The 27,129-nt window shown below is 27.0% G+C and overlaps 10 protein-coding genes and 1 non-coding gene across 11 annotated transcripts; 4 read left to right on the forward strand and 7 right to left on the reverse strand. All coding sequences in view use genetic code 6, as the record gives it.

The window, feature by feature from the left end:
- Positions 1-16: 16 nt before the first annotated feature.
- On the forward strand, positions 17-5,836 carry SS50377_20080 (uncharacterized protein; the record flags this gene model as incomplete). The annotated part of the gene is made up of 1 exon (XM_067904025.1): positions 17-5,836. One exon carries the CDS (start codon positions 17-19, stop codon positions 5,834-5,836), a length of 5,820 nt encoding a protein of 1,939 aa, XP_067767507.1.
- An 80-nt stretch (positions 5,837-5,916) lies between these two features.
- Positions 5,917-7,119, reverse strand: SS50377_20081 (Kinase, CMGC RCK; the record flags this gene model as incomplete). Its single annotated transcript, XM_067904026.1, has 1 exon — positions 5,917-7,119. One exon carries the CDS (start codon positions 7,117-7,119, stop codon positions 5,917-5,919), a length of 1,203 nt encoding a protein of 400 aa, XP_067767508.1.
- Positions 7,120-7,662: 543 nt separating this feature from the next.
- Positions 7,663-8,106, forward strand: SS50377_20082 (uncharacterized protein; the record flags this gene model as incomplete). The annotated part of the gene is made up of 1 exon (XM_067904027.1): positions 7,663-8,106. One exon carries the CDS (start codon positions 7,663-7,665, stop codon positions 8,104-8,106), a length of 444 nt encoding a protein of 147 aa, XP_067767509.1.
- A 2-nt stretch (positions 8,107-8,108) lies between these two features.
- Positions 8,109-8,588, reverse strand: SS50377_20083 (uncharacterized protein; the record flags this gene model as incomplete). The annotated part of the gene is made up of 1 exon (XM_067904028.1): positions 8,109-8,588. The coding sequence occupies one exon, from the start codon at positions 8,586-8,588 to the stop codon at positions 8,109-8,111; it is 480 nt and encodes a 159-aa protein (XP_067767510.1).
- Positions 8,589-8,638: 50 nt separating this feature from the next.
- On the reverse strand, positions 8,639-13,051 carry SS50377_20084 (uncharacterized protein; the record flags this gene model as incomplete). Its single annotated transcript, XM_067904029.1, has 1 exon — positions 8,639-13,051. The coding sequence occupies one exon, from the start codon at positions 13,049-13,051 to the stop codon at positions 8,639-8,641; it is 4,413 nt and encodes a 1,470-aa protein (XP_067767511.1).
- A 65-nt stretch (positions 13,052-13,116) lies between these two features.
- On the forward strand, positions 13,117-15,111 carry SS50377_20085 (Mib_herc2 domain-containing protein; the record flags this gene model as incomplete). The annotated part of the gene is made up of 1 exon (XM_067904030.1): positions 13,117-15,111. One exon carries the CDS (start codon positions 13,117-13,119, stop codon positions 15,109-15,111), a length of 1,995 nt encoding a protein of 664 aa, XP_067767512.1.
- A 12-nt stretch (positions 15,112-15,123) lies between these two features.
- Positions 15,124-16,062, reverse strand: SS50377_20086 (putative RNA polymerase I specific transcription initiation factor RRN3 family protein; the record flags this gene model as incomplete). The annotated part of the gene is made up of 1 exon (XM_067904031.1): positions 15,124-16,062. One exon carries the CDS (start codon positions 16,060-16,062, stop codon positions 15,124-15,126), a length of 939 nt encoding a protein of 312 aa, XP_067767513.1.
- Positions 16,063-16,616: 554 nt separating this feature from the next.
- Positions 16,617-19,142, reverse strand: SS50377_20087 (uncharacterized protein; the record flags this gene model as incomplete). Its single annotated transcript, XM_067904032.1, has 1 exon — positions 16,617-19,142. One exon carries the CDS (start codon positions 19,140-19,142, stop codon positions 16,617-16,619), a length of 2,526 nt encoding a protein of 841 aa, XP_067767514.1.
- A 37-nt stretch (positions 19,143-19,179) lies between these two features.
- On the reverse strand, positions 19,180-19,252 carry SS50377_t20014. Its single transcript has one exon. It is a non-coding gene; the product is annotated as a tRNA-Gln (tRNA).
- Positions 19,253-19,403: 151 nt separating this feature from the next.
- On the reverse strand, positions 19,404-20,762 carry SS50377_20088 (Alpha-tubulin; the record flags this gene model as incomplete). Its single annotated transcript, XM_067904033.1, has 1 exon — positions 19,404-20,762. The coding sequence occupies one exon, from the start codon at positions 20,760-20,762 to the stop codon at positions 19,404-19,406; it is 1,359 nt and encodes a 452-aa protein (XP_067767515.1).
- Positions 20,763-23,641: 2,879 nt separating this feature from the next.
- SS50377_20089 (Cysteine-rich membrane protein 2) lies at positions 23,642-25,666 on the forward strand (the record flags this gene model as incomplete). Its single annotated transcript, XM_067904034.1, has 1 exon — positions 23,642-25,666. The coding sequence occupies one exon, from the start codon at positions 23,642-23,644 to the stop codon at positions 25,664-25,666; it is 2,025 nt and encodes a 674-aa protein (XP_067767516.1).
- Between the last annotated feature and the right edge of the window lie 1,463 nt (positions 25,667-27,129).

Below are 27,129 nucleotides of genomic sequence, written 5' to 3' on the forward strand. Positions count from 1 at the left end.
AATATCTCTTTACAAAATGTCAAGAAAAATTAAAAAATAAGTAACTACTTCAGATCCTTATTAAATCACATAGTTATCTACATTTCTTGAAAAAGAATAATAAAGATATGAAGATATTTTAGCATCAAATTGTATATTACGATAAGGTAGATCATTACTGTAGCACAATCGTTTTAATAACTTTTTCACCCATTAGAAACGAATACGAAAACTTATATTACAGGACACATTTAATTCTATATATTAGGAAAGATAAATCTAACACAATCTTAGGTTAATATTTTGTTAACCTATATTGTAAGCTTGGAAAAAATCAACTAGAGATGTTTTAGAAGCAATTAAGTATCAAAACTAATAATTATTGTTAAAAAGCTATAAGGCATGGAATATAGAGAATATTTTATACATTCCAAATTATGATAAATATTATAAATAAAAAGTCATTGAATTTTAAAGTAAAATATATAGAGAAGTTATGTAAGGTTTCATTTAATTTATTAAACTTAGAATTCGTTTTCTAAAAGGTATTTATGCTGGATATAAATGGAAATCTGTATTTAAATCAATTGAACAGTAATATAGTCCAATGCCACCATTTTAAAGATTTTAATAGTGGTTTGTACATATTTAATTGTAATCTAAAATTATTAAATAAAGATCTTAGCTAATTATGACGGTGGGTCCAGCTTTTCTCAGTTGGTTCTCATTAACATGGTAAAATCACAGAAGCACTATAATAAATAAATTTGCTCTAAGAAATTAGTTACTACTATATGGTTAATATTTTCATGCCTGGGTTATACATAAAAGGATGCAAAAAGAATATCTACAAAAATATATTACTATTTGGAAAAATTTTATTGGGCTTACTGTAGAAAAAAAAATACATAAACATTATCTAAATAAATTTGAAGTTAGACATTCGATATCCCAAGCTTTTCATAGATGGAAAAAATATATATTTGTTTAAGATATGGTTCTTAAATCTAAGTATTTAAAAGGAATTTATGGTGAGCACTCAGTATTAAACTAATCTATTTTAGATGTTCGCCTTATACATCCTAGAGCTAATATTGCTATTGCATTTATTGGATCCTATTGTGAATAATATAAACCATTTAGTACTGCAGTAAAATGCTTATTTTAATGGAAATAATTACCAAAACAAAGAAAATCCTTTAATCGATTTTTCTTATTAGTTTACGGTGTTTTTAATGTTTTCAAGTCAAGGATACTACTGAGATATTGGATACAATAACATAAATTAATAGAATAAATTAATTTTGCTGAATTAGAAAATTAACTATTTCATGAATTCGCTAGTCTTGAGTTACTGAAAAGTATTATTGATATAGTTAGATGTTCTCCAGGTCATGCTTTACTTTAACTACGAAATAATGAAAAAATTGAAATTGAAAATTTTGCATTAATACATAAATATAAGCGATTAATATTAACATTAGACGATGACGAAGTCAATGAATCTGTATCTGCTATTTTTAAGAAAAATAATGTTCATAATTTCATCTTATTCTTTTGGAAAGTAGTATTTAAGCTACTGACGGCATAATATAAATCATTAGAGCCAAATGTAAAAATATTTTAACTTAATAAAGTTAATGAGGATAAAGCAAATGAAAATTTTAAAGTTTAGGCAAAGTAATAAGAAAAAAATATGTCAAAACGATATGCTAATTTTATAGGCGAAATAGAAATTCATTTTTCAAATTTATTTTCCAATGAACATAAATATAGTACAGATTTGCTTAAGCTATTTTAAAAAAACTAACTGTTAACTAAATATATTTAATAAAATTCCTAAAATGGCTTTAATATTCTAGCATAATCGCTGCTTACTAGTATAAATAATTTTTTACTTACTTCGAATGTGTAACTATAATCAACTACATTCAAAATTGGATAATATTTTGAAGGAACTGATTCAAATATTATTATTCCATAGAGCATGTTCTCTAATTTTATTTTATATAATACCCATGGAACCAACTCTCTTATTAAAAAAGAGGAAGAAAGAGCTAAGCAGACAAAAATGGCAATTTAAGCAGAAATATTTAGAAATAGATTTCCAAAAAAATAAATATTTAAATTATCAAATGATATAACAAATTGGTTAATTGGCTCCCTTGCATATTGCAATAATAAAGAGTATTAACTAGTATATTAAACCAGAAATAATATGCTAAAATCTTTATATTCAAATATATAGCGACATTATTAGTACTAAACATGTATCCTCACTTGGTAATAATTAGGATAGAATGATGATGAAGATAACGATTAAACCTAAGTTTAAATGTCAGCAAATAGGTTTTAAACTGTAGATGCTAGAACGCAACAGTATGTCTAAGAGGCTATTGACTATGATATTAATAAAGAAGATTTAATTATACGAGAACTATTAGATAGATAAAAATTATCTGGCGCTGACATTAACTTTGGGCCAATGATTAGTCGATAGAAAAAAGATAGATAGTAATTAAAAATAAAACCAGATAGTAAATTAAATGAGAAATAGTAATCCTCGATATAAGGATAAAATAAGAAACCAGCTCAAAATTAGTAGACCAAAATATAAGAATAGCTGAAGTAATCAGGATATTCGTTAGGAGAAATTAAAAATATTATGAATGAAGTTAAATAGAGCAACAGTAAAGATCATCTTAATGCACTATTATAAAAATATAAAGACAGAAATAAAGCCACGATAGAAGTAGATTAAGAGTATTTAGATGAATTAGAGCAAAATAATAAGTAAAACTAGAATATACCGTCTAAAATTACAGTTTCCTAAAAGTAAGATATTAAGCATCCTAAATAAAAAATATCATAAAAATAAGCTATCAAAAAAGAAAATTCTAGATTAACTAACATTTCTAATGAGATATAAGATGTATAGATTACGAAAAAATAACTAGAAATTGATATATAAGAAGACTAGAATTCATCTAGATTAAAAAATAAAATTAAGTTATAAAAATAAAAATTACCTTAGATATTATCAAATAAATTATAAGAAATTAGTAATCTAGTTTAATCTGGCCTGACATAAGAATAAGCTGAAGCTTAATATTAAACGAGTATAGACTATTAAAATTAACAAGCTACCTAAATTTAGTCTACACAAAGTACGAAATATGCTATATCTAAATAAAATGAGAATCCAAATCCATTGTAGAACTAATCCAAACCATAAGATAAAAATAATAGTTCTACTAAAAATTAAAAAAATGGCAATCAGTCCAACATTAATAATGAATTAACAAAACTAAACAATATCAAAGAATAAATAATAGCTAATTTAGTGAGAAATGGTATATCAAAGGAGCAGGCTGAGAAACTCTCCAGCAATTTAGGATAAAAATTGCTATAATAAAATTTAAACTCTGCATAAACTCTGAACTAATAAGAGATTGATTCTTATGTTTAATAATTAATTAACTAAGGATTTAGCAAAGATTAAGCCATTAGATTAGTTTTTAATGGAATTAAACCTGAAGATATTATTAAACTTTTTAAAAATGGTATTAATCCATAGTAAAGCGATAGTTATTTTTAATAAGTTTTATAATGGAAATAAGAAAGTAATTAAGAAAAATAAGTTGAATAATATTAAAAATTCATAATTGATATGATTAATTAAGGGTTTACAAAAGACTAAGCAGAATTAATATTACTTGAATCCAAAAAGTAAGTCTAATCTGGAGCAGAATCTTTTGAAATTAAATCAGTAAGGTCAAATAGTGAATAAGAATAACTTATAGAAAAATTATCTGATTCATAATTTACATTTGAATAAATTGAAAAAATTAAACAAAGTGGCATGAGTGTATAAGACATAGAATCCCTAATTTTATAAAAATAAAAAACTGGTGATGTAAATAGTATGTTAGATAGGTCGATAGAATTAACTGTGAAATAACATTTAGAATTATTAAATTTTAACAATGAATTTATCAATAAATTTATCGCCTCATCTAATAATAAAGACTCTGTAGCGAATCTAATATCTAAAATAATTACAACAAAACTAGAAACTGATTAAGCTGCATATCTTTATGAATATATGATTAGCAATGATATTAAAGATCATAATTTATTAAAATAATTAGGTGAGATTATTACGCAAGATACTTTATTAGCACATATAATGTCAAATAATATTCCAAAGGATAATGTTATATAACTATTTTAAGATAGATAGTTATTATCAACAATTTATACGATTGTTTTAGGTTCTACATCTTTATAAGATTTGAACTAAACAGTTTAGTAGTAGAAACGTAAGAAATATTAGGCATCGCTTAATTAATTTGTGTTTAAGAGTACGAAAGAGCTTTCTACTAACATTAAATTAAATAAACGGGTTGAACGCCATTTAGACAAAGTAAATGATAGATTAATTTGTTAATCGACTGATTTTGATCATGAATAATATTTTAAATTAGATTAGGTTCAATAGAAATGTTAAAATAAATAGCTACTATTAGATACAAGAAGAGAAAATTCGATAATATCTAATACATCATTAAATAGCTTACTGTTTTTAGACGAGTAAGATATAAAACTAGATTAAAAAACAAAAAGCAATCAGCTAACTTTAGGAATTAAGAGTTTTGATAGAAGATATAAACGTGTAGTGTCTGCTCCTTTATATTATTTTAATTAACAGAAGATTTTATAAGGTATTCTGCTATGTCCATTTTCTGCTAGATGTATTAATCGTAATTAGAATTCAGATAATTAAAAGCATGGTTAATTATTATAATTGAATTCTACACAACTATAACTAAATAGATCCTTATGTATTAGCGAACATTCATGTTCTTTTATTTATAATGAATTATAAGTGGATTCCTTTTCTCAAAAATCATCTAAAAATTAAGGCAGATAACCTTAAACGAAGAGAAATGTATTATAATCAAATTAATTAGATTCATCTATAAGAAACTAAATATAGTTTACAAACAATTAGTTATAATAATAATCATAGTCTGGCAAAAGAATTAACATTCGTATTAATAAACAAGATAGTGATTAATCAGTTCAAAATGAAGAATAATTATCAAATAGTTTCGTTACAACTCCAAAAACAAACACCCAAAAACATACTCTTGTTAATGATTTTGATAAATTATTTAGTAAAATAGGGGTTTCAAAACTGCAAGATATAGTTGCTTAGCGGCATAATTAGTTGCTACAAGCACTAAACAACTAGACCTAAGATGATAATTTTACGAAGAGACTAGCTAATTTAGCTAATTAAAATTAATCAGTGGTTAACAACTTATCTAAAAGCTAACATGATCATAGTTCAAATGATTTAACTCTAGCATAAAACATCGAAAAACTATAGTTTAACTAAACACAACTCTCAAATTAATTAAATAATATTGCTGATTATAAATAAATAGTTAGTTAAGGAAAAGTAGAAATCGCAGACGATATATTGAAAATGCTTAATAAAACGATCATAAAAGGCAGTTAAATTATTATCAATAAATAGACGATTGAAGAACAAAATGTAATTGGATTTCGCTAGTGTGCATTACCATAAGCTTAAAAGATAAAACCTACTGCTCATTTGGCATCAAATCATAAGCAGCTTACGTATACACCATTTCCAACATAATTTCGCCCACTCATGACTATACAAAGTGGATCAAAATAATCTTAACAGTCGTATATAGCTCGTGTCATAGGTCCTGTTCCAGAAAGTGCAAGTTAAATATCTATGGAAGCAGTGTTTAAAGAAATAGCAGACCAAAAAGATCAATAAATTAAAAATCTAAAATAAAACTCATAATTTTTATAGTGATTTAATTAAATATATCTATTCGCTTAAGTGATTAATTGTTATCAGATATAATTAATAATGACGTATATTTTTAGGTTGACTCACTCAAAATCACCAAAATCTAAATTAACATCTTCTTCCTTTTTAATTAAATCTTTAGCATTAATATGAGCATGGCTTACCTATTTCTGATTTGATAAACTTCTTTTAGATTCAAATTAATAATCCCCAAAATCCTCATTTACTACTTACTAAGACTACATTTGTGCTATTTTTTCCTTGGTCCTAGTTATTGACTCGTGTTATTAGTATTACTAATTACTTGGTGGTCTAGCAAATTTTGTTGTATCTTTTTAAAACCATTTATGGTTTAATAATTAATCTGTAGTACATCTTCTATCTGGGTTTAGCTCAAGCATATAAGATAAACAATCCATTGCTTCATCTGATGCAAATTTAATTTATTAAGTCAGCTTTTACTTTATTCTATTATGGCTCGCTCCAGTCTGGTATCTTGTAGTTGATCCTCCAGTAACGGACACAAAATTCATCTTTGATGCTAACTATTAATATTACGGCCACTCTTCGTCATAAAGCGGGCCAAGTTAACCCAATATCATATTAATTTAATCTAATTCTGAATTACCAGGGAATAAACATTTATTGGTAAATAATTCAGCGAATACACATCCTATCGCCCAAACATCATTAGGTTTTCCATAACTTTGATCTTTCATAAGAAGCTCTATACTTCTATACCATCTAGTTCCAGCATAAAGTGAATGAATGGGTACTCTTTGCCTGGTTTCTTTAGCACATCCCAAATCAGCTATTTTAGGTATAACTGTTGACATTCCCGTTATTTAAATTCCTTCAGTACTATGTTATAAAAGTACATTTTCAGGTTTTAGATCTCTATGCATAAAGTCGTAAGAATGCATATGGTCTAAACCCTACAATACCTAGAAGCATATCTATCGAATTTCTACCTCTGGCATGCGAGCTGAAAGCTTTTAATTTTTTACTAATAGATCATAAAGTGAACCAGCATCAACAAACTCAAAGACAAAGTAAAATGTACCATCTTTTTCTCTAAAAGCTTCATATAACGTTACGATATTTAGATTGGGTTTTATTTTTTAGAAAGATCGAAGCTCTATTTAATTCTTAGCAAGATTCCACGAATTAGTTTTTTAATGAATTTATTTCAATGCTACTATTTATTAAGTTTATTTATGTTGAGCCTTATAAACAATCCCATACGCCCCTGAACCTAACTCTTTTAAGATGGTATAATTTTGCATTTTGGGGAGTGGTCACAAAAATGTTTATCCAATAGATAGTACTAAAGTATCATGGAAATATTATAAATATATTATTTTATATAATAAAATTTAGATTATATGAAATGTTTTTAAAAAATTTCACTTCTACGATTTTCATAGACTCACACCTTTGATGTTAGCAGTGTTATTAATTATAAGATAGAACTGGTTATAATAATATAAGGCCTTAATACAGATTTCGATGCAGCGACAAAAAAATTACTTATTTTTACTTCTAGAATAGATTTTATGATGGAATAATCAATACATCTTTATAAAGATTGTATTTTTGATATATTACTGAGTTTAAACTTTCATCTCTTAACACCAACCATGCGAAAGCGAATATATAAACTTACATTTAATTTAGCAGATATGGTACAAGTTCCTTAATAGTTTTTATTGATGTTGTAAAACTTTTAAAACAACGAAGAACTTTCTCTATTCATAGATATTTCGACATAAATTTCAGACTTTTCAATTATTAATTATATAATAGTTATCTCATAAAATTCATAAACAATGAAAAAAATCGCTCCTTCAGTAGTAACATTTTTCCTGGACGCATATAAACTAGTTGACTGCTCTGTTATTTTTGCTCTTTATATCTAGTATTTTCATCAGTAGAACATTAATTTCGAATTTATAGACGTAGAAATCGTAAAACAAACGGCTCTATCTAACTTCTTTTACTGCCGAATTGGTCTTAGTTTTTGTCTCCAATTCGATCTTCAAGTACCAATAAATGTACTTTTCGACAATTTAGCATCTATGGATTATAAAATTCAAATTCTAGCAATGAAAATTTGCCTCATATCCGAACTTATAGTCTTTAAAAGTGCAATTAGTGAATGTTATCTATAGGTCCGTGCTGATTACCGTGTTGGAAATTTCGACCTTTTAGATATTGAAATTATGATGGAAAAAAGTGGAAACTTCGAGGATTTAAATATATTAATAGATTGAGATCACTACTAAACAATAATTGGTAGTGATGCTGAAAGTGTGTCACACTAGTCTGCAAAGTCGGTTAGCATGCTTTCTGAGCGTTTATAGAAAACCTAGTTCATTTATTATTTACACTTTTTAAAAGGTCTGTTCACGTCCACATTATAATGCCCGACCCCTGGATTAGACTTAAAAGCATTCTAAGACTACTCCAAAAACGATAGTGGCCTATCATGTGCATTAAATTTACTAGAGGTCGGTTATGGATGAATTTAGCTAAAATTGAGTGTATACGATCCAACTCCAGGTGTTGTAGACGTACCCCATAAACATTGCTTTGAAATAATATCGTTATCTTGTTTTCGCTTTATTTACTTAATTTCCATTAGCTTCAACCCATTGAAATATAGTGTATTTTTACTAGATTACTTTTTTTTCGTCGGTTGGTCGTGGGTGAATATAGAGGATGCAGATACAGGCCGGTTCCACCATGAAGACATTTCTGCGTTCAACGGGAAAGTGATAATAAAATAAATAATATATGTATATATCACTTTTTATAATCCGCCATTAGTTACTTAACTATTATTTTTTAATATGGCTCTAGCTTAGTTTACAATAAATAAGATTAAATTCCGATTTATTTAAATGTACTTCTTACTTCATCGTTTAACTTTGATAGATTAAAGATTTATAAAAACAAATCTTTAAGTTGTGGCCTGGAACGCATGTTTATTGTTTATAATAATTCTAATGGGAGTCCTGATTCGATAAACCCTGAATAATAATTGTTTTCAAACAGGTAAATAATCAAAATTAGAATATCATGAATATGTTCATCGTTAAATTAATTAAACTTTTTAATGTTAGCTTTATAAAAATTTAGTATTATATTTTCTATATTTGCCATTTTTAAATCAACAGATTTAACACACGTATAAAATAAGCAATAGCTTTATGATTAAAAGTTAGGTTTTGAATATAAAGCTAAAATTCTATCTCCAAAAGTATTTAATACCTCTAATTCTTTACCTAATAAAATCTACTTTGTTAAAAATAATAATGACTTAAGTACATCATCTTAAAGTTGAATTTAAAAAATAAAATCTAAAAATGATATACTTATTTCTTCAATTTTAATTTTTTGTTATTATAAATTAAGTAGTAAAAAATATATTAAATCTCTTAAAAAATTATAATCAGGCAGCCTTTATAATTTTAAGAAAACATTATAGTATTATTATATAACCGATTATCCTAATAAAAATGGTTTAATATTGTCATCTAAAATGAAATTTTATTAAAAACTTTATTCAGATAAAAATGCTACTGTTGAATCAATAAAAATTTTACCAAGCTTTTATGATCCCTAAACTACAAAATTATAAAACTATTAATTTAAAGTGAAAGTATGATGGTTAACTAATTTTATTTCTTCTATAGTAGATTTTTAAATGCTGCTATGAAGTGATTACCCAAATTTTGTTTATCTACTTGATGGAGTTTTTGCAAGCTTTTAATTATTTAAATATTGCACACTCATACTTTAAGATAAAGATTCGTAATCTACTTTTTCTACTTCTTAATTTTTAAATTAGCCTACTGTTACAGTTCGTACTGCCAATAAAAGATAGACATAAAATAATTCAACCTCTTCATAAGGATAAAATATAATCAGTTATTAAAGATATTGAACATTAAATAACTATTCTAAAAATGGTAAATCTAATTTATATTATTTGCCTAAAGAAATAGTATTTAAAATAATCTAAAAAGATAATCCATATTGCAATACAAATTAATTTTACAACAATAAATTAAGAAGCTATATAATTAAATCAAGATTAATACTACTAGGATATATTTAATGTAATTCTGCTTGTGTAATTGATATTGAAGATAATAATTACTTATTATCTTATTAAATTTATGCTTATAAACCGACTAATTTTTGATATTTTTAATTAAATATAATAATGTTCGTGCATAATCTACAAATTGGTTCTAAAAATCCTTATTATTTGGTATTGAAAATTGATGTTCTTTAAATTTTATTTGACGATGAATTTAAAAATGTTACTATATTATCCATTAAACTATCATTTATATTATTAACAAAATTAAAAACTGAGGGGGAAAGCTAAAACACATTTTAAATTATTTATTAAACATCATTAAAATCTGTATTAATATAACTTTTTATTAATTATTCTAAACAATTCTACTCACATTTAAGAATAAATGATTCAAAAATATTAATAACTTGAGCTAACAGTAATTAAAATAGATAAAGTAACTAGTAAAGCAATTTACTCTATGTTTAGTTGCTTTCTATTTTTAAAATATTCAATATAATTTATTCTAATAATTTATTCAGATACTCAGGATCCAAATCTTAATTATTTTATTCAATAACTATAATTAAAAGTTAAATATTTAATATACTACAATTTTCCATTGTAAAAGAATTAATCGTTTTATATACCAAACTATTAGTCTTATCTGTTACTTCAAAAATTATGTCTATAGCTTTTTAATTATTTGTATTATTCTCACTTAAAACTTTGGTAACTAATTAAGTTATTACAGGATCGTTGAAAATTTATTACTAAAAATAACGTTTAGAATCAATTATTAACTATAATATCAAGCTGATAAGTTCATTGCTAATCTAAGACTAAAATAGCTTATACTAAATCTATTGCTTTTATAATATTATTTTGTTGTTTTCATTCTTACAATTAGTACATAATACTTTTTTCATAGAACAGCCACAAATTGTTTGTATATTTATATTTAGTATTTTAAAATCATCTTAGAAAATTTAATAACCATCATTTTTAAATATTTAAACATAATCTTTACTAAATAGCTATGATTGACAAAAATAGGTTGCATATTAGCTAGTAAAATGTTAAAATATTGTCGGATATATTATATTTTTAAGTAGTAAGTATCCTACTTTATCCTAAGTTGTTTATATAAGATAAAAACTAGCAACAATACAAATATTGTAAAATAACTTTTATTATTTTAACTCTTATTCTGTATTCTAATAGCAAGATAAATAGTTTCTAAAATTAAAAAAAACATGAAATTTATAATCTTCAATTAACTTTCTATCAGATATTATAATAGTGCATTATTCAGTAAAAATAATATCAATAACAATATTTAAAATATTCGCTATTTTAATAATATTTTATCTATCTAAATTAATATTTCTATCAATGAATTACAAAATACTTTAAGAATCAATTTATTCTGAAAAGCAAAATTCATATAATTGTGGATCTATTTTTTAAATTATTAGAAACAATTACTATAATAAATCTAAATTAATATCAGTGTTAATAATATCTAATTCTTAAAATTGATCAACTGACTAATAATCCTCTACTTAAATATCGTGCAGTTATAATTATGCTGGTAACTTTTTAAAGTTCTATAATAGTACCAATTATAAATACTACTAATAAATTGTACTAGTATATCCACTCATAGCAACCTAATATTGATCTTCATATTTATCTAAAATGCTTAGAACACTATTATTAATTGTATTAAGATAATTAACGTCATCAATAGAAAATTTTAATAAAGTCTTGTTAAATAAATAATCATTATTATATTCATGACATTAAAACTTGATGTCTAAGGGAAATTATTAATCGTTCATTTTTTCCACAAATTAATAATGTTATAAAACAAGTCTAGTCTGTAAGAATATTTTATCTAAGTTTAGCTCTTCTTTGCCTAATTCCTCAACTAACTATTATTTAAGAACATTAAGTTTGTTATTATTTAGTAATATTTTGTCTGTTTATGCAGAATCTTTATTTTCTGCTAATTGCTATTATTACTATAGAGGGCTTATGATACTATTTTTTTCATATTGATGACTTTATAAAAATTCTGATAAAATTTGTTTATTCTCTTTAGATTAAATTTAATCTTATTGAGCACCCTAATCTTACTTGACAGCAATATACGATGGGTCTAAAATGCTTATAATCGTATTTTCATTTTCTTAAATATCTTCGGAGATTTATACAATATGTTGATATAAATTATTAGGTATAATTGATTAATTACGATTACGAATTCCTGTTTACAAAATTATTCCAGATTATTATGATTTATACATGTTATTATCTAATTTTTTGTGCCTATTCTTTGGTTGCATAAACTGACATGGTTAATCGTCGAAAAAGTATTTTGAATTATCAACATTTGGAGAAATTCTAGCATTAAGCAAAAATGTTCTTTTCATTATTTTAGGCCAATTCATTTCTTATAATATTACTTAGCACAAAAAATGAACTGATAGCATTTCATACTAACTATTTGCTGAATTCTACGTTTATTCTGCAATCGAAGTATCATAAGAAAGACGATCACATAAATCACATGTTTATGTCTATAGTGGCTGCAAGAAAAGGACTTACGAATCTGTTACCAATGATATACACGACTTATATATGTTAATAAGATCCTATTTTGATGTCCAACATGAGCATGGTAATTTAAAGAATTTTTTAACTGATAAACATATATACTGATCTTCAAATATTAAAACATCTCTTATTGTAGTAGATCCTACATAAAGTTTATGCTTATGTGCCATAAACACACCCATTGCTATCGAATATACCGCTAATTATAATTAATTATCTGTTAATTCTGATTTATAAAGGAAATCATTTAATGTAATTTATGGTCTTCTTACTATTAAAATTAATTATTTATTCTGTACAAAAAAATCATATATAGTTTAAATAAATGGCAACTATGCTTCTTTTAAATACTTTGCAACAAATTCAAAAAACTAATACTCATCTTAGCTATTTATTGGTAAAATAACAGCAGCCAATAATAATTCGGTATGTATGATATGCTTCACAGGGACCCATCCATCATCCGTTATCTGCACTTATAATGTTTCATAACAGTTAATGCACATTTTATTTCGAAAATTAAATAATATCATATATATTAAACTAATAATTAAATCGAAATCACTCTAAAATGAATTTGATTTGTTAATCATGTTAAACCAATATTACGTCTAACATAGGTTGTAATATTACATGCTCTTGTATTTTATGTACAGAATGTACAGATCTATCTACTAACATACTATAATGTTGTCCAGTTTGTATGAAATCTCTGATTTACAGTTATTAGATTACATCATCATAATTCATCAGTGAAACACAACTTTAATTTAATAATATAACTAAAGAGATATAAGAGCACTATTCAATTAATAAGTAAAAATAAATTGTTCCTTATGTAAATTAACCAAAGCAGTAACGCTTATTTTTAAGAGAAAATGTATCCCAGTGGAACAACTAAACACTCCTCGACTTCTAATAATAAGAATCTATAATAAAATAAAATTCACACTAAGCTTGTATTGGCGATATTGTTCTTCTTGCAGATTGCTAAGATTAATTTTTAGTTGTAGATTTTTCTAGTAATTCTTGTCTAGTTGTGAAAATTAAAAAAATATCCAAGGATATTTTTGTTGATTTTTTACATTATTAATGGATTTAGAATTATTGTATTTAGAAAACAGTTTAATAAAATGAAATGTTCTTAAGTGATATCAAAAATAATATTACATTATTATTGAACTAAGCAAAAAATTAAATATTTAGTTCATCTCAAAAATTAAATAAATATCACTAAATATTGAATTTATCATAGTGTTTAAGTTAAAAAATTAAGCTTGGGACTATGCAAGAGTAAACCTAGTTATAAACATATACTAATTATATAAGAGATAATCTCATTAGATAAGATCCTTATATCAATATTAAAAATATATAATCAGGACTAAAAGTGAATATTGATAACTTCTAGATAGGTTTATGTGTTATCCGTAATCCATAATGTTGGAAATTTGGAGACTAAGATAAGTCACATAAGCCTATACTTATTGATGGTTAATACTTTTATATAGGTTATCTTGTTTCATATTCAGAAACCAACAAGCTGGCATTAGTTAAGTGGGAAAATGGGTCTGTTTAAAACTATAGGATAGGTTATGACGATAAGTATGACTTAGTATATTATATAAATGATATAGCAAACTAATAAATATTTAAACTTAATGATTTAAAAACATGCACATGTTGTATTTCTTCCGGTAATTATCTATTGTAATCAAATTTACATATTGAACAAAAGCTGCATATTTACTCAAGTATTATAAGTAAACAAGAGAATATCTAGTATATTAAGGATCACAAATTTGATATTTCAAAGTATTCATAAATATAAACTTGTCTTTTAGACTATAATAGTTACAATTAATTTTCAATAGAACACTATGATTCTTTTATTAAGTATATATAACTTGGCCCAAAGTAAAAGCGAACTAATCTATGTAAATATCCATAATATCATTAAGTTACTGAAAAATATGCAAAATCTAAGTTTGTTACTAAGAAGATGTGCAATCAGCTTTTACTTTAGCATACATCGATCCCAGTTCAAGCCTCTTAATAAAGAATAAAATTACCTTCCGTAGTAACAATATCCGAAGATTGGCATCATGGAAATTAATTTAATAATAAAATAGGAATTTTAGTACCAAATTCAAAAATTTATTAGACATTTTAAGCATGTGTCATCTGGAGTCATGAAATTAGAAAACTTCCATAATATCAAATAATGCTTGATCAGTTTGATAAAATTTATGAAACAGGTATTTTTGATCATAGTTATATCGAAAAATCAATCCTTATACAAGCGCATATCTACGATGCCGGTCGTTAAAATCTCATGGAGCTCTAATATTACAACCTTTTGGTTACAATCATAAATTTCCAATCAAAGAGTCTTGTAGGTCCTAGTATGTAGTGGCAGTTAGAATAAGGTCAGCTTTGTGGTTTACTACTTTGGTAGTAAAATCAGTGGGCAATAGTACTTTGGATGGATGGAAGCGTGAATAGACATAAAATAGGCCATGATGGAATTTACGAACTCTGTTACCTCGATTATTCACTGGAATGAACTGCAGATCTCTCACTCGTCCCCCAAATCCATATCGTCCCGGTACAAATCTTCAATAAATGCCGAAGATTTTTAAAGCTGAATTCGACCCAGTAAGCCTTACTCAAAAATATCGATAGAATACCGATGTTATGCCTGTTCTGCAACACATTATATCACATCAGCTTCAAATGCTCCGATATTTATCAGAATCCGTGAAAAATCTTCAACAAATCCGCCTATAAAAGAGAATATTTAGCTCAGAAGAAGAGCTTTAACTCCGCTTTCGAACTGCTAAATCGAAATCGTTTTCCAGGCAAAGGAAACAATTCTGACGAATGCTCGAACGCTCAAAATTGCGCGTTGAGCACCAGGAGTGTTAAGGTCGAACTTTTGTTCGAGTCTAGAGTTGTTTACTAAAAGAAGTTCATTACTAATCTGGAGAAGCGCCGTAAGAATTTGTTCAGTAAAAATTGGTTAAATCGACTAAGAATAGCATAAAAGGGAACTAATATAATCAACAGTTATAACAACTATATTTATTGGTGTTTATGGATTTGCGAAAGCAAGCTAGAACAGCTGGCCGAATATAGAGTTTTAAAGATTTTCATTTTGTAAAAGTGGAAATATCAGGAATGGTGCATACTTCAAATTTTATATCGGCAGAACTATAGTGATAAATAGACTCATAAACTGAGTCTATAAAAACACTTCGTCTTTATTTGATAAATAGGTGATAAGAACAAACAAAAGTGAATCAATTTATTGTAAAGAATTAACTAATTTAGGCTATATTGGTATGTTATTTGATGGTTCAGATGTAGTAACATTTGAGGGTTATTACAAGATTGACATTCCTTTTAATGATGCTGATATATCTGATTCAGTTAGTCTGTGTTCTGTAAATTCAAACTTTCGCTAATCTGCATAAATCTCAGTTTATATATCTAATAACACTAAAGAATGCATCATATTCTCTAATAGAATTAGCTCAAAACCTTAAAAAAGTTACTCAAGCTAAAATAAAAATAGATAAAAATTATCCAAAAACTAATTTTCTTCCATCGAAAGTCTTTGAATATTTAAAAACAATGGTTATATTTACTTTCTAAGTTATTTTTTAAATCCAATTATAGCCTCATCAAAGAATTAAAACAGCTATATATAAGGAGTAAGATCAGTATCCTAGTTATTTAAAACTAACTAAATAATTGATTAAAAAATTGTATTGAGTATAAAATCTGGTAATTTATAAAAGTATTAGAGTATAAATTATTACTAAATAAGGAGTAATTCTGTTGATATCTAAATTTTTAATATATACTTTAACTATGCCTCATGATATTTATAGTTATTTTCTAAAGATACTTAGTAAAATTACTAACAAAAATTAGCTTTATCTGATATATTTTTAATAAAATTCTGGAACTGTTCAGGTGTTTTCATTGCTTTCTAAATAACTTGTTCCATTTAAAGTGGAAGAAAATAAAAATACTATATATAATATATAAATATATAATTAAATATCACTGATTCTTAAAATATTATCTTAAGAACTCTTGGACCTCATCATTAATATCGCTATCAATATATTAAACAACTAATGCAAAAAATTATTTATCTGTTATACTACTAGACCAATTAAGACAATCTATCATAATTTATTTATTACCAAAATACTTATATTCTATATAAGCCCAATTCAAAATCATTTAAACTGTACTTGAAAAAAGCACCTTTTTAATATCATCATCTGACTATAAAATATCATAAACCTTATGGTTAATTTAGCTTAGATCTTTTGAATTAAATAGGGATTTAATAACAGTTTTCGGAATAATACTTTAACTCATTATACTGTTAATAATTTACATGTCACCACCTAATGAGATTAATGCTTACACAGGAAAAGTAAACTAATGATCTTTTTAAATAACTGAAACTTAGCTTGACACGCAACAAACACCGGTAGAAATAGCAATATAACCCTAATATTTTTATTGAGTTTAAATTTACCATACAATAGATTAATCCTTAATATAATAAACATTAGTCTATGTAATTGCATAGAAATCATCAATTGAGTCTAATTATACCTCATTAATCTAAAGTTCGTTCGTAAGTTCGTTCTGGATAGCAATACCTAGAACTGCAGAATCAAGCAAAATAGGGTTAGAAATTAAGTGTAATGGCGATTAATCTAAAAAATAAAGTAGCCCATTAGCAGTTCCTAAAATAAGGGACTTTGACGAAATTATTGCAACTGATGGTTAACCACCAACAATAATAAACTCTTAGCCTAATTTTACAATGTAAGATGAATCATCTGTTTATTATAATAATTTAGTAAATTCTATTGTTTTCTCATTTTTAAGCTAAAGTGAAGTTGGACAATTTATTTCTTAAGGCGATATGTATTGAACAATCTATTGAACAATCTACTGTTAAGGTTATTGTTGCTACTTTTATTAAGATAATTATTATGTGCCAGTTAATTTTGCAACAGATTTTGCTAATTAACCTGATGTAAGGCTAGTTTAATTTGTTACATCTTCATATTCATCTTCTTTTGGTGCATAAGTAGGATCGATAAGTCTTTTAACTACCTCATCATTTAATAATTGCATAGCTTAAAATATACTTGTCTATGTATCTTCATCACAAGATACATGAGAATCTTCATCAATTTGAACAATCTCATAATTATAATTACTAAATTCTGCAACTTATTCATTATTTATTGTCGCTTCTTCGACAACATTAACTTATGTTAATAATATTTACTAGAATGATAATAAATCTACTTAAATAATAGATAAAAGACTATAATTTTATTTTGCAAACAATAATCTCTTTAATTCTTCATCTTGATATGGTACATCTGTTTCACCTAATAAAGAAATTTGGCAGAATCTATTAATTTTTTAGCTAACTGGATTCTCTTCTGAATCTAAAGTAAAAATTTCTATCATTTCTTGATCTTAATTTGTAGTAACGCCAAATTTGATTTATTTGATAGCCATTTTTGTATTCACTGAAAAAATTCTATGATCTGATAATCTGCAGGTACCAAATGTAATATTAAAATATCCAAAACTATCTGCAAATGCTACCAATTCATGAAAATCTTCTCCATTTTTAAACATAAATGGAGAAATATTCATTGCAATAGGAACTCCAAAACTAGAAATTGAATAATTAATAAAAGGTGATTCAGTAACATCTAAACATGCAACACAAGGCATATATTTCCCTTATAACTCTGGTTATTAAACAGAACATTAATATCTACCAAAACTAGAATAAATAACTATTTTTTCCATATTTATAACAATTTCGTTAGATTTGATTAAATTATGCTATAAATTAATATCCAAGTTATCAATACTTGCACAAAAATCTCCTATATAATCCTTTTCTTTAATATATTCTAATCCCATACGTGTTGCTTTGAAAAATAATAACTTTATCTAACTATCTTAGTTTTCATCATCATTAAAAATTTAAGTTAAGCCAACATAAATATCATCTTCTACATGACATATAGATTTAAGAGGTTGTGTAGCAAGTTTACTGCCTATCTCTAAACCATCTTCATTAATTCGAATTATAGCTAAGAACATGTCAAAGCTTACTAATATAAATCTACCAAAAGGGCAAACAGTAGCAGAATGTAAGAATGATGCACCGATCAAATTCTAATCCACAACTAACTTTTATTTTTCATTTATAATGCTAAAAATAGAGTCATCTGAAATAACAAACTATGATTATCCTTAACCAATAATTTTAAACGAAGTTGAGTTTGACTAAATAGAACATTATTTTCTTTCTAACTAAGTAAGTTGTTAATCATATTACTCTAAATATAGTTTATGAGATACATCACGCTACTTTTCAATATTTCTTACATCTCCAAAATATCTGGTTAATAAAATTAGGTTTTAATCATACCATGTATGAGCCATTAGCTGGTTTCTAACTTTAAACTTTTTCGTCTGTTAACCTAAATCTACCTCATAAAGTTTAGGTAAAAGATGTTTGCATTACATTTTGAGCGAAACGGAAAGTGATTCTATTCTTAAAAAATGGTTCTACCGAGACTCGAACTCGGGTCACCGGATTCAAAGTCCGAGATGCTAACCGATTACACCATAGAACCATGATAAAATATAGTAATGCTTATGTGAAACTTTTCAAATTCGTTAGTCTATGACTACTAGAAATAATACGTGCTCATAAATAGTAACAGCTGTCTAAGGAGATTAACATTAAATATATAAATGATAGCATAAATAAAAAGAAGTGATCGATCAGTAGTCTTCTTCACCACCTTCGCCTTCACCGTCAGCAACGGTATCCTGGCCGATTTCTTCATAATCCTTCTCGAGAGATGCGAGATCTTCACGGGCTTCAGAGAATTCACCTTCTTCCATACCTTCACCAACATACCAATGTACGAAAGCACGCTTTGCATACATGAGGTCAAAGTTATGATCCGTTCTGGACCAGACTTCGGCAATAGCAGTAGAGTTGGAGATCATGAGGACAGCACGCTGAACCTTGGCAAGATCACCACCAGGGATAACGGTGGGTGGCTGATAGTTGATACCAACCTTGAAACCAGTAGGGCACCAGTCAACAAACTGGATGGTACGCTTGGTCTTGATGACGGCAATAGCAGCGTTGACATCCTTGGGAACGACGTCACCTCTGTACATCATGCAGCATGCCATGTACTTACCATGTCTGGGATCGCACTTAACCATCATGTTTGCGGGCTCGAAAACAGAGTTGGTGATTTCAGCAACGGTGAGCTTCTCGTGATAAGCCTTCTCGGAAGAAACGAGGGGAGCATAAGAGCAGAATGGGAAATGGACACGAGGATAAGGTACTAAGTTGGTCTAGAACTCAGTAAGATCAACGTTGAGGGCACCGTCAAAACGGAGAGAAGCAGTCATACCAGAGATCATCTGGGCAACGATTCTGTTGATGTTGGTATAGGTGCAACGCTCGATGTCGAGGTTACGATGGCAGATATCATACATGGCTTCGTTATCAATCATGAAGGCACAGTCGGAGTGTTCAAGCATGCAATGGGCAGCGAGAACAGTGTTGTAAGGTTCAACTACTGAGACGGCAATGGAGAGAGAAGGATAAATGACGAACTCGAGCTTGGTTTTGCGACCATAATCAACAGAGAGTCTCTCTAAGATGAGAGAGCCGAGACCAGAACCAGTACCACCACCGAAAGAGTGGTGGAGCATGAAGCCCTGGAGACCGGAACAGTCGTCAGCGAGCTTTCTGAGTCTGTCGAGGACGAGGTCGACGACTTCCTTACCAACGGTGTAGTGACCACGGGCATAGTTGTTAGCTGCGTCTTCCTTACCGGAGATGAGCTACTCAGGGTGATAGATCTGTCTATAAGCACCGGCACGAACTTCGTCTACGACGGTGGGCTCGAGATCGATGTAAACGCAACGGGGTACGTGCTTACCAGCACCAGTCTCAGAGAAGAAGGTGTTGAAAGAGTCTTCGGCGACACCGATGGACTTGTCAGAAGGCATCTAGCCGTCCTGGTGGATACCGTGTTCAAGGCAGAAGAGTTCCCAGCAGGAGTTACCCATTTGGACACCAGCTTAACCGCAGTGGAGATTGATTACTTCCCTCATTGAAGGAAGGGAATTTTTGGATTTTGCGCCTAAATTTGCGCAACGGGAAGTAGGAATACTATACGATAATACTAATTATTTTGTATTAAAAATCTAGAAAAACTTCAGTATTATATCGAATATAAACAGGGGCAAGCCAAAACTCAAGTCAAACCCCACTCCACTAAGAAAGTGCGGATTTTCCGACCAGGCTAGAGCCTTAATATACTATTAATAATCCACTGCAATAATATTTATAACTAGTGAATATTTATATAACTATTATGTAAAGGTGCTATAAAATGAATAAATACATTCAAAAATAAAAGAATTGTAGGTATATACTAACTGCAAATTCCATATTTGCTCAATACTAATTTTGTTATTCAGAATTAACAGATAATACTAATCATTTAAAATCATAATATAATTAAAATAATATTAAATTTATTATTCACAACCTTTTTAGTATAATAGCAAGCATAATATAATTACTGTAATATGGCATATTGTAGTGAATGAATCATTACAAGTTATTATTAATATAACAACTAGTATAATAACTTTAATAAAATTTAATTATTTTTGCAAACTTAATATTTTTTCATAAATGCACTATAATTGTACTTGTGCAAACTATTATATATTAAATTTATATAATATTATGAATGTATTTAAATGCATCAAATCTCTCAGATTTAACAATTATTAACCAAATATTATTAATCTTAGATAGACTAATAAATTAACATTATTATCATGAATAGTCTATATTCTTTAGTTACTTTTTCTTAGTTAAATTATGTAAATACCTAGATTATTCATAATATGCATACAACGGTAATTTTATTAAGTTTATAGTAGAATAAAAATTCTTCAATTTTTGTATCATTTTATTTTAATTTATTCGATGATTTAAAACTTAACCAGAGCTTTAATTAAAATATTTTATATAACTTTACATAAGTATCAAATTTGTTTTCTTTCACAAAATTTAATAATTGCTTGAATTATTTTATAAACGTAATAAAGTATTTACTATTTCATAGCTAAGTTTTACATGTAAAATACCAAATATACACATAAATTATATTATACATATTTTAAAATATATATAAGATTTTCAAAATCTTTATAAGGATTTCAATCCTGTGTGGCATATGTATTTGAATATTTTATTTGATAGAATACGTTTAAAGCTTCTAATATTTTATATTTTATTTATATTATCTATAAACACAAAATTAATTTTACTAGTATAAGACAATTGTACTAATGAAATTCTAGTGCTTCATTGGTTATTATTCTAAATTTGTGTAATAAAAATGATATTTGTGAAACGAATTTATTTTTATTGCAATATACGCTAATTTTCTCTTTATTATATGGTTCAAATTAAACTAATGATAGCGCTTATTATTTATTTAGTATTATAATTAAATATTTATATGCTTTAATTATTATATTAAGTATTTTAGCATACTAGTTAATATAATAAATAATTATATATTATACATAAAAGTAAACCATCAAGTGTTTATATGAAAATATATGATAAATAATATATGCAGAGTATATTATGTGAATAATACTATTATTAACTATCACATACAGAAATAATTAATTGTATTGATAAGGATTTAAGTTTACTCATCCTAAGAAAACTTTACTAACCATAACACGTTAGTACTTATTTGATTACTAATAATTATAATATTAAACTATTACATACATTTTTAACTTTGAATTATAATATTTTATAGAAAAATTAATAATTGCATTTATTAATGAGATATTCTTTTAAAATTTTTAACTGATAAATTAAGTTATAATTGATAATTCAAAAATATTTACATAGATTTAGGTACTTGAGATGAATATGATTTACATCAATTCTACTGATAGTTTAGTTGCATATTATATAAACCAGCGTAATTTATACACTTTATTTCCATGTAAAATTATGTAAGATGTAATGCTTTTGAATTTGATAAGCGATAATTTGTTAACCATATAAACTCGCTATTTACATTATATTTACATTAAGATATTTAAGTTTTAGATATAAAATATTATTAGTTTCTTAAAATAAACCCGAATAGTTCAAAAATTATGTAGCTTATATAGACTCATAAAATTAATTACTTTTTAAATTTAGGTGTATTACATTAGTTTCACCAAATATATATATATATATATATAATTTATAATTTATAAATGTAAGAGTAGTGGCTATCTTATCTTTACCTTTCTATAAATATACACATTTAAACATTCAATAAACTTAAAATTCACCATTTCTAGAATGATATTGATTAAAATAATTTAATATAATCATCTTAAAATATTCTAATATTAGGGATACAAACGTTTTTATATATATTTCACTTTATTATAACGTATTCAGAGTTACTAAATAAAAACATACTTTCATTATATTAAATTATTTACATATAATATAAAATATAAATATTACTAAACACTTAATACATATGTAATCATTTATTGTAAGTTAACTTCGTATGTTGAGGATAAATTTATTCTGACCTTTAATTTTATTTAATAAACTAATATAGTTGGATTGCGTATATTATATTCTGCTATTGATCGAAAGTAATTAAATAATAATACTAATGGTCTATATAAATTAGTAAAACTAGTAAGTATATTTTGTTAAATTATTTATTAATATTAAATTATTATATGTTTTATAATTATCTTAACTCATCTCGGTAAAAATAGGATATAGCGATATAATTTAGTATAATATGAAAAAAATATTATTTATAGCTTGAATTTATATTATTATACATTTTAATTGATGTATACACCATTAGTAAAAGTATACAAAGAGTAATTAATATAATGTATACAGGTTGATCAGGATACGATAATTAATAATGATTTGTAATATAGCTAACTGTTAGATTTGCGCTACTACTAGTACCTGTTCAAAATGTGAAAGGTAATATGTTATATCATCTGATAGCACTTAATGCCTTAGAAGATCATTATGTACATCCTGCTGGAAAGTTGGTAGAGTATGCTCTCCAAATGGTGATGAAATATGCCTCCAATGTGAAGGACGTGTTAACTTTAAAGGAACAATATGTCTTTAGACAAATATATGTGATACTTGTACATAAGGCTAAATTTGTACTGAAAATAAAGATGAAACTGCATTATTATGTGAAACATGTGGTAAAAATTAAATTTCTAATGCAAAAAAAACTGTCTGCCTGAATACATAAAATTGTAAGAAATGCGGATCGTTTCAAGCATGCGTAGAAGTGCCTTAGTCCTTATCGTTAGCTTGCGTTAATTGCCCAGATAACATGCCTTCAACGAAAGATAAGCTTGGGTGCTTAAATGCCAAATTATGCGCTGGCTGTGCCATGTAAAATTCTATTTGTACAATATCTGACTGTGTGAAGTGTCTTGAGGGGTAAGTAGCTAGTAATACTGGTGTTACCTGTGAGATTAGCGAGCAGTGTACCAAAATATCACCCGTATGTGTTTCCTGCTCAAACAATACCTGTTTGCAATGTGATGTTGGAAGCTAGCTCGCCAATGGTCAGTGTATTGCTAGTGATTCTTGTTCAGCGAAAGAAAACTGTATCTAGTGCTCAGCTTCCAACCCAGCTAATTGCATAGTATGCAAACTGTCTTTCCGATCCCGCTTCGGAACTTGTTTTCCTGCAGAATGTTCTAGCGACTAAGATTGTATTAAAACTAACGGCGAGTGTGCATTTACGGTGTCTGGTGCTAAATTTGCTTGTTCCTGCTCTTTCAGCTAATAAATAAGTTCAACCTCGATCTGCCTTAACACACTGATATGCCAGTCTTGTTTCGATAAATAACAGGTTTGTAGCCAAAATAATGAGGGAAACGAATTAGGCTGTACTTAATGCCAGCCTGGATCATCATACTTCAACAAAAAATGTGTTCCAAATAATTGTGGAAGTTGCTCTGGAAATGCGATTTGTGAACTTGTAGATTTTAAAACATTCGAGTGTGTACCATGTTAAATAGGGTAACTTGTGAGCAGTGATAGGACAAAATGCCTAGAAAACGCATGCCTAACAAACTGTAAGGCTATCAGTACTGACTATGAGTGTGTTGAAGAGTTTGGGTCCTTCGCATGCGACTGTAAAATCGGATTCCGATATTCTAGGTAACAATAACGGTGTTTATAATCGACTTGCTAAGAATGCCAGAATATCAACTCCACGCTATGCATTTTGAAGTAGAATAACACGTTTGGTTGTATTTGTGCTGATCAAAAAATGTTGTTTAGAGATAGTAAATGTATACCAAACTGCGAGATTATTAATGGAGTAAGCGCATTTTGCAATGAATAAGGCGTGTGTGGGTTAAATGGATAGTGTGTTTGTAATAATAATCTCAATACTGAATAGAACTGCGCATCATGCGTAGAGGGGGCTTTTATTTTGGACGAAAAATGTATATCTCCGAGTTGTGGAACGTAGAGTCACTGTAATGGAAGGGGCATTTGTGAAAAAGGTTTTTGCCGATGCCACTTTGGTTACATTGGCAGCGATTGCCAGCAATGCATACCGGGATTCATAGAGGTAGCTGGTGTTTGCGGCAGTCCAAGCTGCCAGATGGAAATAGGTTAATGCTCTGGAATGGGAAAGTGTTAGAATAGCATTTGCTAGTGTTTGAAGCAAAACCATGGGGTGGATTGTGAAGAATGCCATGAAGGGTTTATCAAAGCAATTGACGGAACCGTCGTTCATTGCATAAATCTTAAGAATGCAGTAATTGGAACTGGAGATATATTAAGTATCCTCTTTGGCCTGGTACTTGCAGCTATAATAGTAGTATTTGGAGTTTTTTGGTTTAAAAAATGTAACCGCAGTAAGCGCTAGGATATGGTAGATAATAGGAACATATTTATCTGAATAATTTATTGCATTTGTTTAAATACCAGTATCTACGTGAAAAGTTGTTTTCATATTGAGTATTAATTGAGATTAATATTATTTAATATTACATAATAATATATACATGATAAATATAGAATTTAACATAAATAGACGGATCATATATTTATATATTCTTCTGTAATACAAATTTGGCTAAATATCTATTAAACAAACTTAATTCCTATTAATTTTCATATTTAACTCATTTTTTTAAATAGTAGTTAGTTTTGTATAGCTCTCTTTATAAAATAGGTTTTTAAGACCGAATTAGTTTTAAGTACTTCACGCGAAATAAATACGATTACGTAATATTTGATATTACTGTTGCGTCGTATAATTTTCTGGAGATCTCACATGTTTGGCTTATATAAACGGTAGAAGGTTTACTCTAATTTGAAATACTTTTACATGAATTTTCTAAATTTTCAGTTGCGATTATCATTAACCTTGTAAATTTATTACGATAAATTGACCCACAAACAAAAATAAGGGCACCGAAATTGTTAAAATTTTTTATACGTATACAAAATACGGAGTATTACAGATTTTTTGTCACTGGTTTTGATTTTACATGACGTAATTTAAATACAAGTAACAATTATTACATATCAGAATGTATTCGAAGTCATCTATGTATATTCAAGTCAATCAATAATCTATATTTATTAGTAATCCTCTATATAACTTTATTTTTGATTTATTTTACAATAGAGATGTTAATATATTAAGTTGCCAATAGCGTACAAAATATATGCATCCATGTTTATAATTAAACTATGCATGAAAAAAGCACTGACATAACATGATATGGTCAATATTTTTATAGTTACTATGGGTGCAACAGATAAAGTTAATTATGCAATTACACTACAATGGTGATCCTGCCTGATTGTAATAAGAACACAGATTAAATTTCTAGTATTACTGGGATTTCATATATTAACAGGGAACCACAAATCACGTACTATCCAACATATGTTTCATATAAAGATAGGTATTCTAGATTTTTATAGAAACGATTATATAGCTAGTAAATTATTTGGTAAATTATATGATTATAGTTTATACTTACCACAGAAGCGTGTCATAGTAATTTTATATGTAATACGATAAAAGTAGAGAGTGGATTTTTAGAACTAAAGGTCTATTAATGTTTAGTCATACAAGTACTATTTTGACTTGAATATCACTCATTATATATAATCATAGGAATACAGAATGCAAACTGTGAGGATACGGCAATACAATATATACAATCTTATTTTCCCTCTATATATATCGTTTATTAATTTCGATTGGATATTTAGCTATATAATATATATATTACATTTAAACCCCTGTTTGTAATAATAAAAAGGGTATTTTTGATTAATTTGATAAGATAGCTTATTTATTATACATAATTATATTATCGGGTCCATCTACGTTCATTCCAATTT

The sequence above is a fragment of the Spironucleus salmonicida genome, chromosome 1 (genome assembly GCF_000497125.1).
Source record: "Spironucleus salmonicida strain ATCC 50377 chromosome 1, whole genome shotgun sequence".
Taxonomy (NCBI): Eukaryota; Fornicata; order Diplomonadida; family Hexamitidae; genus Spironucleus; species Spironucleus salmonicida.